General features: G+C 42.0%; 1 protein-coding gene across 1 annotated transcript; it reads right to left on the reverse strand.

Annotated features, from left to right (window-relative positions):
* Positions 1-1211: 1211 nt before the first annotated feature.
* Positions 1212-17613, reverse strand: mbd3a (methyl-CpG binding domain protein 3a). Its single transcript, XM_049598709.1, has 7 exons — positions 17438-17613; positions 13871-14036; positions 10585-10722; positions 10191-10281; positions 9918-10095; positions 4238-4396; positions 1212-2160 (listed from the first exon to the last, which is right to left on the reverse strand). The coding sequence occupies exons 1-6, from the start codon at positions 17449-17451 to the stop codon at positions 4243-4245; spliced, it is 741 nt and encodes a 246-aa protein (XP_049454666.1). The 5' UTR covers positions 17452-17613; the 3' UTR covers positions 1212-2160; positions 4238-4242.
* Between the last annotated feature and the right edge of the window lie 4152 nt (positions 17614-21765).

Consider the following 21765-nt stretch of genomic DNA (forward strand, 5'->3'; position numbering starts at 1 on the left):
CTACTTCACGTTGAAAGGGGTCAGCTGAGGTGATTCGGGCATCTGATCAGGATGTCTCTTGGGTGCCTCCCGTTTGAGGTGTTCCAGGTACGTCCCACTGGTAGGAGGCCCCGGGGCAGACCCAGAACACGCTGGAGGGATTAGATACCTCATCTGGTCTGACAACGCCCCCAGAAGGAGCTGGAAAGCGTTGCTGGGGAGAGGGACGTCTGGGGTGCTTTGCTTGGCCTGCTGCTCCTGGATAGGTGGATAGGTGGATGGATGGGTGGATGGATAATCGATGCCCTAGAGGTGACGCCTGACGATACTTCAGCTCTGGAGGAGCTCACTGGACCCAGTAAAAAACAGACAATCCACTGGCTGTACGTGGGTCTAGCAAAATGTTATTACGACAATGTCACAGAGGCTCTTGAAAAGTCCAATGATCAGTATGTTGGAGAGTCAAAAGATGTGGCAAATCAACTCCGACTGGTCGTGTCAGAAAACAGATCAACATCTGGGCATGTTTTTTTTTACGACGATCCCAACTCGTCAAGACGTGTCATTTCCAGCGTGTAAATAGTTAGCTTGAAGGCTGTTTCGCTTGGCGAAGCGGACTTGGTAATGCGCGATAGTGGAAGGACGGGAGAATACCGGCTGAAATCAGTGGCCGAATGTCAGGCTCATAGCCACAGTCGAAATCTGGTGAGTCACACTAATAGATTAGTTAATTGAAAGAAAATGAATAGCCGACCATTTTGATAATCAATCGTTTGTCATTTTTCAAGCAAAACTTAAAAAAAAAAAAATGACGGTTCAAGCTTCTTAAACGTGAGAATTCACTGCCTTTCTTTGTCATTTATGACAGTAAATGAAGAGTTGGGTTTTTGGGTTTTGGATTGTTCATTGGATAAAAGAGACAAATTGAAGAAGTCACTTTGGGTTCTGGCATTTTTCACAATGTTTGACATTTTATAGACTACACAATAATCATGAAAATAATCGGCTAGTCAATAATCAGATAAGTCAATAATGAAAATAATCATTAGTTGCAGCCCTGCTGTGGATTTTGGAAAGCAGGAATCATTACAGGGAGTAGTAACATCAATATACATACAGGCATGTGAGTATTGTTTTAAGATAGACTTGAACAATGTGAGTCTGTCCTTTAAAGAAGAAAGGACCATAAAACCTCCTGGAGTTATGAATAATGACCAAGCAAAAAACATCAGTCATGAAAGAGCTGCATTTATTTGACAGTGACACAGTGGTACAGAGACAAATAATGAATCTTGTAATGAGGTACAGTACATCTTGTTATGAGGTACATCAGTGTTGTGTCTGAATCTTCTGAGGGTACGCACCTTTTCTGTTAATGTTTAAACTCAAATGTAGCTGTTGAAGCAGTACTGATCATTCTTTCAAATGAATACCAAGCGTTAAACTTCTAAACCATGTACACTCAGGATATGGTGAGAAGTAACACTGCGCTGAACTGTTAAACCTGTAATCAAACTAAATTTTTATATTCACAGCCTCAGCGTGCTGTGTGCATGTAAACATACTGCACCGTTTCTATGCTTCTGAACATGAACACACTACCTACAGTGCCAGAGTAAAATATAAAAGAGCAACATGTTAAAAAGAAACACACTTTAAGACGTCAACATGAACCGATACATTCAACACACACACACACACACACACACACACACACACACACACACACACACACACGCAACAGGTTTGTGTTTTAACTTTGAGCTTGAACAGCTGTTAAATGTAACACTGCATTGTATAGAGCATCATCCAGAACTGTCATAAACTGCCGTAGGAACAGTAATTTCCTTTGACTCCCTACTGTGTCAATGGCGAAATGGTGATGTCATTGTTTCCTGAAAACACTAAACAGCATAGAGTCTAAAGAAAGTCGGCATACATTAGTATAGTAAAGGTAAAAACAAACTGAGAACCCAAAGCACCCTTTCAGGATTACACCATCACATGTAAAAAATAAAAAAAAAAATACACAAATAAAAGAAAACAGTCTTTGAGTGGGTAAACAGAAGCTGCAGAGTGTCTGCATGTAGGGTCTATCTCTGGTGAAAGTGTATAAAAATCTTCATGGAGCCAATTATTTGAAACTGAGGAGTTTACCTGCAAACTTCATGTCAAACAAACCTGTGGAAGAGACGGGAAGAGACATGTTAGAAGACTCTGAAGAGACTTTAAGATCAAGCATGTAGGATTTAGAGGCAGGAATTGTGTATTATATTGAAAACAATAACAATAAGAATCGTGTTTTTGTAAACTTGGAATGAGCAGTTCATATCTACATACTGAGCAGGTCCTTGTACAGGCTCCCAGAAGTGTGCCAATTTTTGTAATGGCCTAACAGTGTTGTTACATCCATCACATGATGCCCCACAGCCCCCAAACACCTTTTCCCATTGACTTAAATGGCGTAAGAGATGTCTGAAAATCAGTGGATACACTTTGAGCATCACAATCTTGAAATGAATTGGTTCACCACCAGAATTTTATCTATTTGGCCCGATAATATTTTTGTCAAGCCTAGCAGAGCGTCATGATTAAATCATTTTATTCTCATTCAAGTTAATGGAGCGCTAAACCGATAATAGTATGGTCAGTGGAAGTCTCTAATGCGCCTGCTAGACACTGTGCGGAAGCAGTGCCGATCATTTGGGTGATTTAATTCGCAGCAATTAGACCATTTTGGCTTCATGTGCTACAGAGCAACGTCTATAGGAACAAACAGCCCCAGTTCTCTTTATATATCTTCTTCCATGTTGAGTCCACCATGTTGTTTTTACAGTATCCCAGAAAAGAAAAATCAAACGCTTGGTTTAGACAGGGTCGCTTGTGTTTTCAGCCACCATAGTTCTCCTACACGCTTGGCACATGGGAGAAGTTTCAGTTTTGCAACCTCACTGCTGGATGCCACTAAATCCTCCACATTAGACCTTTAAATCTGACACCCGCTCACATCTGAAGACACGGGGTCTCATTCACTAATATGTGTGGAGAAATGCTCTTACTTTGCCCACAAAGTAAGTGTGCGTTCCAATTTTCCTCGGATTCATGACGCATGTGGAATGGCCAATTTTGTTCTTGCCACTGTGCATACATTAGTGAATCAGAATCATTCTAAACTGACAGGTGCGTGTCCGCTATTTGCATTTCCACTTCATTGCTGCAGCAAATCTTGTCAGTCTTTGCAGTCATAAACAGCTGATAAGCCATCCGTCACTCTTCAAACATGTCATGTCGATCTCTGTTACGCTCTCACCTGGAGGTACAAAACCTGCAAAACCTTCTAGCAAGGCTAGATACCATCTTAACACTTGCTGGGAGGCAGATCAGAATCTTTTATACCCTGCACGCCTGTTAACAGAGTGGGATCTTGCGGGGTCACTATTTGCAAGTCTACAACTAGATTCTTTTTTAAATTATAACCCAGCCCCAAAATATTGAACCAAACTCGCTTTAGCGACACATTAATTCCTGATGTGTCTACAAAAACACGCAACTCTAGAAACAGGAGGTAAAAGGTGTCACATGTCGACAGTGTACTTGTCAATGCAGCATCAATACAACTGTATTTGCATACAAACTTTACATTTTGGATTTGTTGCCTCAACTCACTGCCAGCCCCCATTGGTTGGCTGCGCTACTTTAGTGGGAGGAGACGATGGGAATGAGAGGCAAACTGCTTCAAAAACAAGATTTTTCAATAAAAACAGCACTGACTGGTGCATCAGATACACACTGAATTAAACACTCCGCCAGTTTCTCCTCCTTTTCACAGGTAAAGACGATCTGGATTTGTTCACGTTCTTGCACCTCCCTGACGTCCCCTCCATTTTAGCGGTCTACCTGGTTTGCTGCTCCTTGTTTGGAGCTCAGCTATTGGTTGTTGAAAATGTTCACGCCATTGAATTCCAGTATTTGCATGAGCCAAGACTAAAAACTTAGGATAATATTAAACATGTTTAAATTTGTCGGAACGTCAAGACAAGGAAAAGACTGACTTAAGACAGCTCGGACTTAGTTTTATGATCTCCCTTACACCGAACAATCGACAACTCTATGAAAACGATACTGCTTTAAAAGTCATTTGGTGTTAGGCCTGCATCACATGTGCCGCAGTTCATAACTATGTAAGACAATCAAAGGGTAGTGAATGATGAACCAGTAGAAAATGACTGAGTGGAACCAGTGCTGCAGTTTTGTGTACCTTGGCTATAATTCCTCCTTCTCCACCTGCTCAACCTTCTCCTCCACTTTGTTGGCTGCTGCTGCGTCTGCAGCGGTGTCCTCTATATGAGCCAACATATCAGCTGTGAGGGCTTCCTCCAGCCGCCTCCTCACATTCTGCACCAGGTCTTCCTGCTTCCTGAGACGCACAGACAAGGAAAAAATAAAACACTGATGAAAACAAACCTTTCATGGAAAAGACTTGATGATGACGACGATGAAGAGGATTTCACAGAAGCTGTAACGTGTAGTGCAGTCTCAGCCCGTACAGATCTGGCATGAGTGAAGGACTGTCCCCCTGATCTCGTCTCTGTGCTCATCACACACTGAGCTCCACAGGCTCTCAGCATCAACAAAGGAAAGCATCAGTACAGTAGCTGTTGTGTAACGTATCAGAATCTGCCACAGTCATTCATTCAGTTAGACTATGTGCACAATGGAGAGTGAGATTACTCAGTATAAGATGAGCAACACAGTGCGGCTCACTCAGGGTTCCTGCAGCTTAAGACGAGTTACATTTAAGACTTTTTGTAATGCCACTTGAATTGGTTGCACATAAGTGGGAAATACCTGCAGTTTGTTGGTGGATTTGCTGGCGATTCTGTGTTTATCACTTTGTCTCGATTCCCACTGTGCAATTTGAAAAACTTTCTTGCATAAAATACGTCGAGCCTTGTATTCACTACCTTCGACTGGTTTTAGACATGCCGCAACATCTTGGTTAAATCTCCAATTTTCAATGAATTTTGAATTCCCTGTGTCGTCCAGAGTACAGTGACGGTTAGCTAGCAGACAGCGGATCCTCTGCTATGAGTATCCCGGACAGAAACAAAATATGAGTGTTGCTGGTTTTACTATCCTGATGTGGTGACGTTAATGTGAGAGACATTTAGGGAAAATAAAAATGAAAAAAGATGGAAAAAATAGATTCTGACAGCATTTTACAGTAAAAAATCCAAAGAACAACGATTCATAAAACCCTTCTTCCCATGTCTTAGCATTTTTAAGACTTTTGAAATATTGCAATAAGACATTTTAATACCAATTAAGGCCTTATTTTTGAATTATGTATTTCAAAGCCTTTTAAATATTTTTAAGGATCCATGGGAACCCGGGGGCTTAACTGGGGATTCTTGATCTCCTGTCCCAACAGCATATTCACCTCACTGGTGGAGTAAAATGCACTACACCGAGAATGTCAAAAGTCCAGCCCAGGAGCCAATTATGGCCTGCGGACTGATTTTAAACAGCCTTTGGCTTGACTTTTAAAATATACTATATGTGGCCCACCACACAATACTGGTTAATCAAGCAAGATCACTTTGCATTTTTTCCCTTCATACAGTTTGTAGAAATGCATCAAGTAGGAACTCCACAGAACTCATGTTTTCATAAACAGATGGTAAACAAGCACAGGAATGGTTAGCAAACAGCGGACATTTCCTGACAGGTAGCAGACATGGCCATAGCAAGAAAGCATAAAGTCGACAGTGAGGACTGCTGCTGTGGAAAGCTGAATACATTGTTATTGCAGGAGGAACAGTCGCATTTGTCTCGTTTGTGATTTCTATTTTTTAATAACCCATTCGATGTGTGAAGCAGCTGCCGCCAGGTATTTTTCACATGATCTAATCTGACCCCCGCTCAAAAACGTTTGGACACCCCTGCACTAAACAAACACAGCCGAGTGAGTCAGTCTCAACACTCAACTACAGAACACAGTGTATTGTGTAACCTATCATAAAGCAGACGTAGGTGAAACATCGGGAGACTATTAACAGTTTTAAAAGTATCTTAGAATAAATAATAACTGTGTTGACGAAATCTACATGCTGACAGCTATGAGTGAAAAGCACTGAGATGTAGAAGACAGCAGCTTCCTCCTCACAGTGTTCGAACAGAAATACACTTTACAGTAGAAGCAGTCACAAAAATTCGATACCAGCTTGGTAGCTATTTAAGTTGACTGCAGCACATTTGAAGCAGGGTGCTCTGTCTCAGGCAGGAGACACATATACACTCTATACGTAACACCAATTACAAGTGTTCAAAAACTTAACATGATTATTAAAAACTAACAATAGGTTTTACATCTAGAGTCGAGTCGATTTCCAGTTTTACCGGTCTGGTCTGATGTACGTACGAGTTTAAACTGATCTGATTTAAATGCAAACTGGCTGAACCTGCATTTGTCTTGATGGCACGTTCTGAAAAATTAAAAAGTCATCTACATCAGCAACTTGTGCCGACGGCGTCACAGCGCAAGAAAGAGAAAAATGTACAGACAGCAGGAACAAAAGACAAAGAGTAAAGGATGACTGACTTTGTTCCAACCATCATAGCATGTGCTTGATGGTTTGAGAGAAGCGCTCCCTGACACCATCTTGCTTCTGGGTGTCATAGTAGCCATTCCAGCAGTCTGTAGCATCATCAAGCAGGTGAGCTGGAGTTGCTACGGCTACACCGACAGCATCACGGTGATAAATCCATTTGTACTGCATTAGTTACACACAATAAGACAACGTGATTTAAATATTATTTTTGTTTATAAACGGACTAACATGGCCGCTGCCAGTGTCTGAGAGGACTGAGAGGACTTACTGCCGAGCCGAAGCAGGACACCGACAGCGGAGGTGGTAACAGAGCCGAGTCTCTTTATTTTCTACTCTGAAGCGGCTAGGGACGCTGTTAGCCGTTAGCCGATAGCGGTGTCTGTAATAACTCACTAAACTCACAGAGTGGCCCGTGAAAAAAATATTTTTTCAGCGGATGTCTTAGTTACAACATGATTGCGCTAACTGGAGTAGTTTTATGTCGTTTCCGACAACGGGAGGCTTTTAACAGATGACATCCTGATGTTAGCTTTGCTGCTGCTGTTAGCTGTCCCTGTCAGCTGCAGCCACTGATGCTGTCTAGACATTGTGATTTCCCAAAACTGAATAAATACCACACATAGCAACACAAAACTGCTTTGCTAGCTCAATCATGTTGTAACTAAGATATCCGCCGGAAAAAATATGTTTTTCACGGACCAGTTGTTGAGTTTGTTTACATGGCCGTGGAAGCTATGAACAAGCTAACTCTCGTCTGCCGAGTTTTAAAAATGCCGGCTATTTTGTTGCTCTCTGTTGACGTCACATTCCGCCTTGAGTATATCCAATCAGCACCAAGTAATCCCCAAGCCCCAGCCAGGAGTTTTTCGGGCCGATCTGAGTACCTACTCCGAGGCAGGGACTTGTTTAGCCCCTGTAAAAGTTCCGGAACTCTGTCCTTCGGGGGTGGTTCCTGCGGTGGAGACACACACCAACGGCCCCGGCCCCGTAAATTTACCCCTAAGTTCCTGCAGTGGAAACGGGCCTTTAGTGGTAAAATTCGGTATACCGATAAAGGTGCTGTTCAGCTTAGAGTCAAACTGCTTTGAACATTTTTACACCACTCCAACCCCACTACACAAACACAGCAGAGTAAGTAAGTCTCAACATTTAACTACAATGTATTATGTACATGTACTTTTGTCTCATTTACAGAATAATTTTCAGCTGACACGTAGGTGAGGCATCAAAACACTATGAGACTAATAACAGTTTTATAAGTGAGGAAGGCTCAGTCTGATCTTAGAGTTCAGTACGGGGGCTGATTGAGGCATTTTTTACCTGCTCAGGACTGGCTATACTTAGCTAGCTACTCAAGCAAACAGCCAATAGGAGTCATTTATTAATGTAGCCTAATCCAGATGACAAAATAAACACTCTGCGGAATATGTTTCCTTCAGGTAGGCTAACTCAGGTCAAGGCTGCACAGAGGCAACAAACACTGGAGAATACTCTCTTAAAAGGGACAGAAACATTCCCTCCAGACAGCAACACAGCCAAAGAGAGTCCAGACAGGGTTTGCTATTTTATAGTTTTGTAATAAAGTAATTAATAAAGTCAATTGTCAGGCATATCTATTGGATTCATTTTAATAACTTTAATAAACTTCAAGTGTGAGCTGTGCAGCTGTATTATCTAGGAAAACAGAAGTATCGGTCCGGACAGATAAAAAACATTGTGCAAGATGGTAAATTACTCGGATCAGGGGCAAAAAAAACTTGATCTGGACATCCTTATTTAAAAGTATCGTAGAATAACTGTGTTGAAGAAATCCATATGTCAACAGAGAGGAGTGAAAAGTGTCAAGAAGCCAAAAACAGCAGCTTCCTCCTCACAGTGTTCGAACAGAAATACATTTTACAGAAGGAGAAGTGACAAAAATTCAATACCAGCTTGGTAGCTATTTAAGTTGACTGGAGCACATTTGAAGCAGGGAGCTCTGTCTCAGGTAGGAGACACATGTACACTAGGCTTGTGCTTATAAGACGATCTTGGAGTCGACGATGGTCAGAGTGATCGCCAGTAACCACTTTGGTAATGTCAAAATGATATTTAGGTTGTTTTCCCATCACTATATTAAATAATTATTGTCATTAGCTGTAGAAGTACTAAATTAATATTACATTTAATTTGCCCCACAATAGTTTCACATTGGCATCCCCTGCATATAACCGACACTTGCAACACTGATGAGTGTGCAGGTATGCACACCAACACACTCTGACCAACTGACCGTGCGACACTGTCCCAAGTGATGACTGGAGCAGAGGAGAAATAGACAAAACATATAGCTTTGCTTCAGCTGCTTGCAAGAAACAGAGACTCTGACACAGTTGTTAATTATGACGTAAATTTTAGCAGTCATCAGCCAGTGGTTAAAAGTGTTCCCAAATTTTATTATTTAGCATCTTGGAATAAAAATAAGGGTGCTTTCAGACCTAGAGTTGTCTTGCTGTGGTCTGAATCAGGGACAAAATTAGTCCCTGATTCAGACCAAAGCACTCCAGAGTTGTTTTGGTGTACATCTGAGTGCGATTGCTGTGTTCACACCTGCCCAAACGAACCACACTTAGGGGGCAAACAAACTTGAGTTTGATTGAACCAAACCAAACAGGGCAGGTGTGACAGCACCCTAAGAAAAAGAGGAATACATATTTTAACTCCAGCAGACTATGAGGAGGAGGGAGGGAGGCCAAGCTGTAGGCTTGGGCCGCACCAGGGGCCCCAGCCAGCTGTCCTCCCCTCTCTGGCCCACACACCCCTGGGTCCTAGACGCATAAGCAAGGTGGAATGGGTGGCAGCGGAGTACCCTGCCGCAGCGGAGAAGGGCAAGTTGCCCCATCCATTCCCCAAGCTACACCTCAAACCCCAGCTACGGCGTCCCATTGGACTTCCACATAGAGACAAGGTGTCCATTGGTATCTATGTCTGACTTATGCAGGCCTAATGGGTACCCCTCTCCAACCCTGGAGGGTGTGAAAAGATGGGAGAAAGGGGAGCGCCAACTGGGAGGTCAAAGTAGACTTTAAGATTCGCAGGGCTTGGCTTATATACGATGTGCAGTGCCAGAAACAGATTGTTACAACGAGAAGAAAAAAGGTGTGAAAATTTGTCTTAACTTAGAGGAAATACGGGAGAATAGTGACCCTGGGAGGATACCAGGAGTCTCAGGAAAATACATATGGGTTGGCAAACATTTGACACCTTGCCACGAGCGATGGATTCAGCTTATTATCAGTTTCCAGGGTTTTCATGATTTGATTAACCCTGCAGTGGGGAACACTCTACCTGATGTCATCATCAGTCACTACGAAGGCTTTGCAGAGAGGCTGTGTCGTGTTGAGCCACACTCCGGGATTTTTCTCCACTGCAGCGGTGAGCTGTCCAGTGACGGGCGCGGGGCTGGTGTGCAGAGCGCTGGCGATGGCAGAAAGCAACGTTTTATCTGAACACGCGGGACCAACACCTGGGCAGAGGACAGCAGAGAAGCATAAGTCAAGCTTCTACAATAAACCAGCTTTGAATCACAGACAGCTGTCATATTTGTTTAGTTGCACTCACCCTGTAAGCCTTTGGGAAGGTCCATAGTTTTCACCAGCTCATCTGCGATATCAAACGCATTTAACCCGCTCAGCTTCCTCTCCCAGAACAGCTGGAGATTGACACAAACCAAGTTTTAGGTACAACTGCACACAAACTGAACATATGCATCATTTTAAGGACACTGAACAAGGTTTAAATGACCTGTCAGCACTTTCTAGATAACAGCAAAGACAGAGAGACATAACAGAACATCAGGTTTTATCTTGGTCAGCTATGCAAAACATTTCAACTGCTGACAGGATCAGTAAGTTCTTTTTACTCACTTGCCTTTCTATTGTATTGATGGTGGAGTTATAGTTTCCTGAAAAGTATAGAGTGTCTAACTGTGCACGTTTTCTGCCCTGTGACTTACTTGTTTGGGTTGGTCCACAGCCTTCTGCGGGTCTGTCTTCACCTTGTTGTTGGGATGATTTGTCACCTTGGTCACTGGTTGTTTGAAGATGGATGCCGTCTGTCGAACTGGTAGTGTTGTGTTTAAGTCAGGCTTGGCCTTTAGGAGAGACAACAACATGACTGACTGTCCAAAATTCTGATGACCAGCTCTGACCAGTTCTCTCTCATGATCAAATACAACTGTTATATTGTGACATTTGTGACGGGCCAGTTATCTGGAAAAGGCCAAGGAAATGAGGAGGAGCTCTTTATTGAGATGGTCTGTGAATGATTGGTGGTTCCTTGTGTGAAGAGCTCATTTTTGAGAAACATTTATATCCACTGATGAGTTCAAGGGCATCATAAAGAATGTGGTGACAGAGACATGTGCTTCATTTTCTTGAGAGGCTTCTGTGTTTGAATAGTTGTTGTTTTATTGTGGATTTTTGTATTATATGTTTGGGTCGTGCCGATGGGCGATCCGATCGCCCATTGACGATAGAAGGGTTGTTTCATGATGTCTTTTTTATATGACGATGCAATCGCGAGGTGTGGGGGGGGGGGCAGCGCGTGTGGAGCATGCTGACGAGATCGAGGCTGAACGAGGCTGAGTGAGAGGAGACAGAGGGAGGCTGCTTAGTGAGACAGCGGAGGGTGGGGGGGGGGGGATCAACGCCTCCGCCCGCTCGACAAAAGCATACTCGGGCGTACTATAAGCGGAGCAGACTCCGCGAGGAATGTCCGTAGTCATTCGGGCTTTCATAGTCGAGCGCACTTCCGCGTTGTAGTTTCCTGTAAAAATGTCTGTGAAAAATCCCCGCGATGTGAAAAATACATGTCGAGCAGTCACTGGTGCGCGGAGCGGAGTCCGCGCGGTTGTAAAATCTGAGCTTTGCGCGCACAGGGCTTGCGGATGTCCGCTTTGAGTCTGCGCAGACCTCCGTGGAGTCCGTTCCGCGTATGTTTGGGCCTTAACGCGCATTATAAAGCTGCTCAAACGCCAAAGAGAGGCTATAAGTGAACATTTCAGCGGCGACGCGTAATGACCCCCCCCCCGCCGATGACATCGTTCATCTGCGATTTCACTAGATGGCGATAGGACGATAGGATATGGACAAGATCGCCCAACTCTATTATATGTTGTATTTGTTGTATTTTAAATGTGTTCTGATTGGCTGCTACCTCGGCCAGATTTTCACTGTCAATGGGACTTCCTGGTTAAATAAAGATAAATAAATTTGGTTTTGCGTGTGCAATGACCAGAAGGTCACTGTTGAAAAGATGGTGTCTGAATGACTGATTGTGAGAAGTTACCAGAGTTGCCAACTTGGCAACTTTCTTGCTATATCTAGTGACTTTTCAAATTCAGACCCTCTTAGAAACTTTATTTCTAAAAAAGCAACTATCGACAGATTCAGCAACTTCTTCAGACCATCAGAGAAAACATTAGAGAATACATTATATTTTAATTATTCCTATGCATGTTGCTTTGAGTTATCCCAGTCCACGGCTCTTCCTCTATCAGTGCGGTCTCTCCCCCTCTCTCCTCTTGCACCATGCATTAGATATGGGGCAGGCAGGAGGAGACGAGACACTGCTCGCCATGGGAGTTAAAGTGAGTTTCTATGGTTACGTTCATGCGCTCACTCTCTGGCTTGGAAGCGAGAGACAGTAGCGCACTATAGACTCAGCACCACAGCTCTTAATGCCATTCAAATTTTCTGTAGAAAATGTTTCTATTGAATCAAATTCAGCAAATTTTAATGCTTACATTGATGCACCATGACCTCACTGATATGTGAATGAGCGTATGACGACAGTTGGAGCTATTGAACCTACTTTCAATGTTTGACTGTGTTAACGTCAGTGTTGTCAGTACCAAACAGGCGGTACTGTTGCATCCCTTACTTCATTCTTAAAAGTGTGAAGAGACAATGTAAACGTTACAACAACCTGGTGTAACTATTATGATGCAAGAGCAGTTTAGAGGGAGAATTCTCTCAAGTTGAACAGCAGATGAAAGGCTTAACCGATGTCAGTTTTACAAAGTACATTTCCTCGTATTGCAGTCATCAGTCAATCATAAAACAATTTCTGTGGGAGAGGTTTAACAGCGAGGAAGACAACAACCCTCTGAAATAGCTACAGAGTTTCTCTGCGAGGATTAAGAGTCTAGATGTGTCCAAAATCTCCCTTTATTCACTGTCTTGTACATTATATTCACCATCAAAATTCTGTCATAAGATAGTGTCAGAAAGCTACACTGACGCTACAGTAAACTACTGAATGTTTATTATATCGGTCATAGCTCAAGTGTTGCCCAGGCTGGTTCAACTGTATGGCACAGTTGCAAAGAAAGCCACTGTTAGAGGAAAAAAAAAAGTCTCATGACACACTAACTAGTGTTTGCCAGAGGGCACGTGGACTCTGAAACAAAGTGGGAGAAGGTTTTATGGTTTAATGAGGCACAACTGAGCCTTTTGGACGCAGATTATCATTCCCACTATGTTTTGGGTTCAGGACAACACTTCAAATGTGTCATGGAGTGACTAATTTAACCTGCTTCCTCAATAGCTTCCACTTAAGTTTAGTGTGGTGACACCAGCATTATGACAGGAGTGGAAATATATGGAAAAATGCACATGTAATGACAGTGAGAACTTATTTTTCTTGATGTGTATCAGGTTGTTCGGGGTGTTTTGTACATAGATGCCTCCAGAATGTTCTTTACACTAAAAGAAAAGGATAAAATTTGGAGCTGCAGTTATTTATAGGTTATTATGCAATGGTTTTACTGGTGCAGCCCACTTGAGATCAAATCAGCCTGTACGTGGCCTATGAACTGAAATGAGTTTGACACCTCTGGCCTAAATTAATCCAAATGTGTGGCAGGTCCCTGTGTAACCTGCGCTGGAGCAGGTATGCGAGGAATGCTGGAGAAAAACTGCCTTGTCAAGATGTACGGCGCAGACACAAACCTACTCACATAAACTCAGGGCTGTAATTACTGTCAAATGTGCCTCCGCTGATCCCTCTGGAACACTTGAATATTAAAGACTCCTGCGGTGTTGGTCAGTGTCAGAAAGTCTTATTAAAAATGCTGAATTGAATGATGTGAAATAATAACATGCTAACCTTCAGGGGAGGTGAATGTGTTTTATGGGCAGTGGTGTCCAGAGATCACTGAAAAAGCACTGTGTCCATTCTGTTTTAGCACCGCTCAGTCATTTACGCTTCATAAATACCAACACCAAACGCAGTCTCACCCTGATCTGATGGTTGATGTCATAGAGATGCTTGTGCCTGCTGCGCTGCACTTTGGTCAGGAGCGACCATCCACCCCGGGAGTGGCTGGCATTCACATCTGTGTGAAGGTTGCTGCCCAGAGTGCGGATGATCTGGGGCTTGTTGAGAATGCGCTTAACAGGAACACTGGAAGGAAAAACAGAAAACTCATCAACACAAGATTTACCTCGTCAATAACTGAGGCATTAAAAGCACAGTTCACTCCAAAAATTCTTCCTCTGCATTGTCTTGATATGTTGTTAAAGTATCAGTATGAGTGTTGGAGGTATCAGCTATAAAGATGTCTGCCTTCCCTCAAATATAATGGAACTAGATGGCACTCAACTTGAGATGCTCAAAGAAAAAATACATTTGAAAAACTCAATAGCAATGTCTCCTTACAAAAATCATGACCCTGTTACTCAAGAAAATCCACAGACCTTGTTGTGGGCAGTTTGACGCAGGACGTATTTTCTGTCTACTGCTAGCTCGCCTCGCACCCCTGAGCTAACTAACGTTACAGCTCAGCCGAGGAGGATGCCATTAATGTTTACATCTCATTCTGTCAGGTGCCCCTCGTCCATGAGAAGATGGACGCTTCCTTCTGTGCAGTGATACCGTTGGCAGGTGTAGTTAGGTAGAAAGAATAGTTCCTAAATGAAACTGCTCACAGCCAGGCCCCCGGGAAGTATGCCAAGCTTTGAAGTCAATTTTCATAGTGGCCAGAAATGGAACGACACCGTCAAGTGATGTCATTGGGCCCAAAAAGACTTTTCGCTATAGACTTATGTTGTGAAAAGAGGCATGTTGATACATTTTTTGAGCAGCACAACCCCCGCAAATTGACTTGTTTTATTATCAGGATTGGATCCATTTGGTCTGCTAACATCTGGAGAGTCAAGAGGAGCCACACCATTAAATAATTTTATCTCCATGTAAGTTAGTTGAGCGCTAAACAGGAATCACTGGCTCTGCCGAACCTGAACCAACTATTAATGAGACCACTGCACACTCTTGTGTGGTGATTTCTCACTTGTCTTCTCCATCCTCTCTTCCATCCTGTAGAATATAACACGCCCACTATTGATGTCACAGTTCTTACTTCAGGTCAAGGAAAACCCGCCATTTCTGGTTTGAGCCGGGAACCAACTTCTCAGATTCTAACTGATTTAGTTTTGGTCAAAATGCTCTCAGCGGTTCAAAATTAGGTGCAGGATCTAGAGTTGCAACAGTATGAGATTTTCACCTTCTCAGAAAATATTGCAGTTCCACAGTGTCACAGTATTACTGTTGTTATCAGTCAGAATGACCCTAAGAGGAGTGAAAACTGAGGGTTATCGTTGGTTTTGTTATCATAATTGAAACCTGAAATCATTTTGTTAATGGAAGTACGGATGGGGGCGGCGCGGTGGTGTGGTGGTTAGCACTCTCGCCTCACAGCAAGAGGGTTGCCGGTTCGATCCCGGGCGTGGGAGCCCTTCTGTGCGGAGTTTGCATGTTCTCCCCGTGTCAGCGTGGGTTCCCTCCGGGCACTCCGGCTTCCTCCCACAGTCCAAAGACATGCAGACTGGGGACTAGGTTAATTGATAACTCTAAATTGTCCGTAGGTGTGAATGTGAGCGTGAATGGTTGTTTGTCTCTATGTGTCAGCCCTGCGATAGTCTGGCGACCTGTCCAGGGTGTACCCTGCCTCTCGCCTGATGTCAGCTGGGATAGGCTCCAGCCCCCCTGCGACCCTCAAGAGGATGAAGCGGTTAGAAGATGAAGTAGGGATGGGCAAACGATCAAAATTCATTATTCGATCATCAAAAAAATTAACGATCAACTATCGATTAATTGATAAGCGAGTATTTCAAAAGAGAGAAAACAAAAGAGTGCAGTGCAGACTGTCGCCGCAGAAGAGCGCAGCTGCCCCAGTTTTGAGCTTCAACCCCCCAGGCCAAAGAGGAAGAATGGCGTGCATGTGCAGTTCACCCCTGGGTGTTTACAACCGTTGCCAGCCAGAGTTACGGGCTTCAGTTTTCAGCAAAACCTCCGTCTTTCAATGGCGTTGTGTTTTCAGAGGCCTCAAGGGAAGCCGTCGAGGCTTTGGAGAGCGATGAGAGCTTCCGTCTGTTTCTGTTTCTAGGTCCGGCGGGGGTCTCGTAGGCCCGTCGTGCTGCCGTGCTCGTCGGGCGGAAGGGTCTTGTTGGCACGGCGACTCGCCGGGCGGGGGGTCTCGTTGGCACGGCAGCTCGCCGGACCTATGCCAGGCATTGTAGGGTAAACACTGCGACTATCGATCAAAATTATTTGTGATCGATCAAAAGCCTTAAAAATCAATCATCGATAATCGAAAATTATGGAAGTACGAAAAAAAGTCTCCACTTAGAAAATAACGAAAATAAAGGAGAGATTCAACATGCAGTTGCATTTTTTCCCAATATAGGAACAGGAACAGAGCCAGTTCCATATTGTTGGAAAAGGGGTATGAGCAACTTTCAAAAGAATGAATGGCGTCCTGCTTCGTAGCTGCATCCAATTCTACATAGAACAACAAGGTCTGTGGATTACCATGAGTAACTGGGTCATAATATCTGGAAGGAGACATTGCTGTTGAGTTGTTTTCAAATGTATTTTTGGCGCTCAGAGCACCACAAGCTGAGTGCCATCTAGTTCCATTATATTTTAAAGACGTGACATCTCTACGGCCGATATCTCCAACACTCTGCAACTCACACCAAAACAATCTAGACGGATAAAGAGCACTACAGGTGAGAGGAAAAATATGTGTTTTGTATTTTGGGGTGAACTGTCCCTTTAAAGCAGTTATGCTCTCATACATGACCTCTGTCAGGCTGATGGGGCACAGCTTTATGAGGTCACCAAGCTTCATGTTATCATTAACAATGATCAAAAGGTATAAGCTGTTCCACCCTAACAGGTGTAATCACAAGGAGTACGAAGTGTCAGGTACATGTGTGCACGCGCACAGGTGGTGTAACATCCACAGTGAGTCAAAGCACCTGTGTGATGATCTTTAGGTGAGTAGGTGGAGCCTTAGAGTTGAGAGCTACAGCTCTGTAACTGTAACACAACAGCCTGCTGCTTGTACAAGCTGTGGTCACAGTGAGTCATATAAGAGACTTACAGGCAGCACTGAACTACACGAGGCAGCATGTCCTTCACATACAAGTTAAAACAAGCTAACAGAGCCGCAGCTGAGGGTTTCACGCCGTGTGTTAGTGGAGCTCTGTCGGGGCCCAACGCGCCGCAAATCAAGCGTGTGTAAACAATGAAAGTTAGCTAGCTAATCAAGCTAGCGGCGTCGCTAACGACAACGGACCAGCGTATCAATTACTATTGTTCGAAGTTGCTACTTTACAAAGCTAATGAACTAAAAACAATATGAAGCATTCGTTGAGCTAATGAAACAAAAGAGTAAATAACAATAACTTGGTCGTTTGCGAAGTGTTCAAGTGTGCAAGACGCATGTATGCATGCGTGCATTTCCTGCAGAGAAACTTTCATTTTAACAACTCCTTCGCCGGAACATTTAAGAGTCTCACCCTTTTCTCTCCATGCTTTCGACTGTCTTGGTTTTCTTGTCTTTGATTCTGGCTTGTGAAACGATAAGTAGCCAGCTAGCTGCCTTTTGTTGCAGTCATAATTTTCCACCGAGTCTGTTTGTTATCGATCCCCGCTGTCTGTCTGTCTCCCGTCAGGACCTCCGACACTACAGATCACTCCGCCAACCGTGTCACACAATCAGCTGAACACATCCGCCACACTACTGTAAAATAGTCCGCGCCAGGTTTTTCTATATATTTCTGTACATACACACACACATCTAAATCTACTAGTTCAACTTAAAAAAAGTGATAATTAACATGCATTTTTTAAGTAGTTCCAACCCTGGCATTGTTATATGTCTTTTATAATCTAACTAAGTCAATTAGTTTAGTACAACCAACATGATTTGCTTTGACCTGAAAAACTTTAAGTTGAACCAACATACTATGTATCCAAATGTTGTGTTGCTAGTTAGAGGTCAAATTGTTTAATTTAAGATATTCTGACTTGATTATATTTACCTGAACTAACATATATCAAATTCTCTCTCTCTCTCCCTATATATATTCATTCATTCATCTTCTAACCGCTTCATCCTCTTGAGGGTCGCGGGGGGGCTGGAGCCTATCCCAGCTGACATCGGGTGAGAGGCAGGGTACACCCTGGACAGGTTGCCAGACTATCACAGGGCTGACACATAGAGACAGACAACCATTCACACTCACATTCACACCTACGGACAATTTAGAGTTATCAATTAACCTAGTCCCCAATCTACATGTCTTTGGACTGTGGGAGGAAGCCGGAGTGCCCGGAGAGAACCCACGCTGACACGGGGAGAACATGCAAACTCCGCACAGAAGGGCTCCCACGCCCGGGATCGAACTGGCAACCCTCTTACTGTGAGGCGAGAGTGCTAACCACCACACCACCGTGCCGCCCCTCCATCTATCTATCTATCTATCTATGTATATATATATATACATATATATATATATATATATATATACACATATACATATATATATATATATATATATATATACATATACATACATACATATATACACACACACACACACACACACATATGTACATATCTATTTATATACATACATATATATTTATGTTTATACACATATACATTAGAGATGCGTGGATAGACCCGCACCCAACCCACGCCAAACATTAAGTTATTGTATTTACATTTAAAGTATGTCCAGCCATTTGTGCTCATTTGCTTTTCATATAGGCGCATTTTCTTGACTTAAACAATTAAAAGAGTATAGGCTACTTTTGAACGTGGTCACATTTCTAATGTAAAAATTACTCTAGCCTAATATTGTTTGCTCTGTTGCAATAATAAAAGTATTTGAAGTAAGTCAAGTCCTCTTGTGCCCTGTTTTACGGAGTGTGCGGTCCACCTGCAATCCACCTGAAATTAATTACAATGTTAATTTTTATTGGCTCACCCATCCGCAGATGTCGCGGATATATCCTCAAGATTTGCATCTCTAATATTCATACACATCTAAATCTACTAGTTCAACTTAAAAAAAGTGAGGTGATAATTTTTATTCATTTTTTAAAGTAGTTCCAACTCTGGCATTATTATGTCTTTTATAATCTAAGTTAATTAGTTAGTACAACCAACATGATTTGCTTTGACCTCAAAAACTTTAAGTTGAGCCAACATAATATTTATCCACATGTTGTGTTGATATTTAGAGGTCAAACTATTTAAGATATTCTGACTTGTTTATTCTAATTCCATCCTACTCAATAAGGTCTATAATGTTTTTGATTTTGACCAAGTTCCTAAAATAAGTTGTCAACTGTCAACCTTTATTTTAAATGTTATAAACCCCATATTTTTTTTTAGAGTGTACATTCTATGTTTGCAACTACTGATTTATATCACTTCATACTTCCTTATATTTTATCCTTTATTATAACTTGCACTTACATCTAAATTATTTTTGTTTCTACTACTGCAACTTTATTATTTATATATATTTAAATTGCCTCGTTGAAGAGAGTCTGTGACCCAAGTACTCTGCAATTGTTCATTTCAAGATAAATAACTTTAAAGTGCCACATTTGAGTGCAGTTAAGGTACTTTTGTACTTCTACAGTGTAGAGAAATATTGGTACTTTTAAACCCTTGATATTTGTAGCTACTTTCCACAGAGTATTTGCATGATAAACACTGTATAATACGAATGCAATATTCATTCCTCTGCGTTAACCTGTTTTTATTCTTATGAGTATTTACAATGCACTTTATTACACTTTAATGTTGTCCTGTCCATGTTGAATGTCTTGTTAGCTACATGTTCTTTACTGCGTCTGGATTTGTGAGTAACATTGTGTTCATTGTATGCTGGTGTATATAGAATGACAATAATAAACTGAATTGAACTCAGGTAACAACACATTCTAAGTTAAACTATGCACAGTAGACTGGCTGACTGGCTACATTAAAATGCTGGTTAGTCACCTTTTAACACCATCAATGGATCATTCAGCCTGAGTAAAAATATTAATGATATTTAGTATATTTTGCTGATTATATGTATGTACTTTTTATGTAATTTCAATCCTAATACTACTTAATACAGAGTGATGGTGTCATTTTACATTATTGCCTTAGATTTACTTTGAAAGATCGTTCTACAACAAGTACAAGATCTGTGGAAATGCTTTAACTCCGTCGTAACCTTTCGTTAAACTTGACGAAGTATGTTAAGCCTTGTACACACAGACACATCTTCATAATGATTACAGCTGGGTTTGGCACTATTCCACAAGGAAATGTCTCACCGGGAACAGTACAATACATGTTATCTTATCTTTCATGCAGATAAACAATCCAAACAAGTAGCCGCACCATCTAAAATCAAAATTCAAGGTAGGAGTTTTAGGATAGGATTACTGTAAAAATTCTATTAGTAGCCTGGGCTATTATTTGACTAAATTACCAAACTCAACAGGCTTATATTTAGGAAAGACGTCTATATGGGACAGACCTTTACAAAGATGAAAAGTACGAGTAACTAGTATGAATATTACTTGTATAAAAACTAGACTTCAAATAACATGAATTATTTATTTGATCTAGCTCCCTGAGACAGTGCATCGAAAACAGAGATAGTTAATGACACCTTGTTTTACGGCACTCAATGATTACTGGCAGAACACTTTATTCTGTTGAAACAATATTTACAACTTAGATGGAATAAGAGTAAAGAAGTCGGCACTATTTTTTCCATCTCTCTCGTTTCCCAGGGCGGTAAACCTCAATGAATAACTGTCTTCTTTGGTGCTCATACTGTAGTAACAACAATTGAATTGAATTGCGGAGAATATAACTGAGCTAACGATATGTAGCATTTCTATATTGACAAAAGTTTAAACATATATATTTGTATATGTATTGAAGCACCTAACTAACGTCAGCTCAAGTGGGTAGCCAGCAACTTGTATTATATATCCAAAGAACTTCTATAAAAATGAACTATTTGATAACCAGACTAGGCCTCTAACTCAGACAGGCCTTTGTCAAAATGTGTAGCCACACCAGCCCCATATCAGGTATAGGTGCTTTATAAATGCTGTGAAAGAACCGAAACGCTCAATCCACAAAGAAATGCACACACTCCGTATTCAGCGACTGTGCCTTTAAATGAGCCATCAGGACTTCTGTTAAGTTGTGATGTCACAACTATACAATTTAAAGGTGGAAACTGCGGCTTGTTTTAGTTATTTAACAGCTGCAATGTGGGTGCAGAGACACGAGTGCAGATGTTACAGACCCAGACACACTGACCAATCAAAATAGACGGGGCTTTTTGGCAGTGAGGCTTAAAGGGACGGGGGTTAAAACGGAGCGTTTCAGACAGAGACAGTGGGTGAATATCAGTATATTCAGGCAGATATTTTAAGAAAAAGAGTGTGTTTTGTGAGCATTAAATCACGTGAACATGTTCTAGTAGAAACCCCAGATACAAGCATGGACCTAAGAATGAGCATCATATGGGACCTTTAATTCACAGACTGAGTGTTATGATGTTTTTAAGGGTTTGTTTTCATCACTGATTTCTGTTCACAAAGCCTTTTTTTATATTACGATCAGCAGCAGTCTTAAGGGAAATACTAAGAAATCAGAGGCTAAATTCAGGATTTTTAATTACTATGTCGTTCAGTGAACTGACCCAGTTTTAAGTCAAAGCAAACTGTGGCCAAACTCCACTGATGGGACTGCATTCATTTAGGATACAAATACCGTTAAAGTTCATCTTGAATCTTTAAGTAACTGCAAGCA

This window comes from Epinephelus fuscoguttatus, linkage group LG15 (assembly GCF_011397635.1).
Source record: "Epinephelus fuscoguttatus linkage group LG15, E.fuscoguttatus.final_Chr_v1".
Taxonomy (NCBI): Eukaryota; Metazoa; Chordata; class Actinopteri; order Perciformes; family Serranidae; genus Epinephelus; species Epinephelus fuscoguttatus.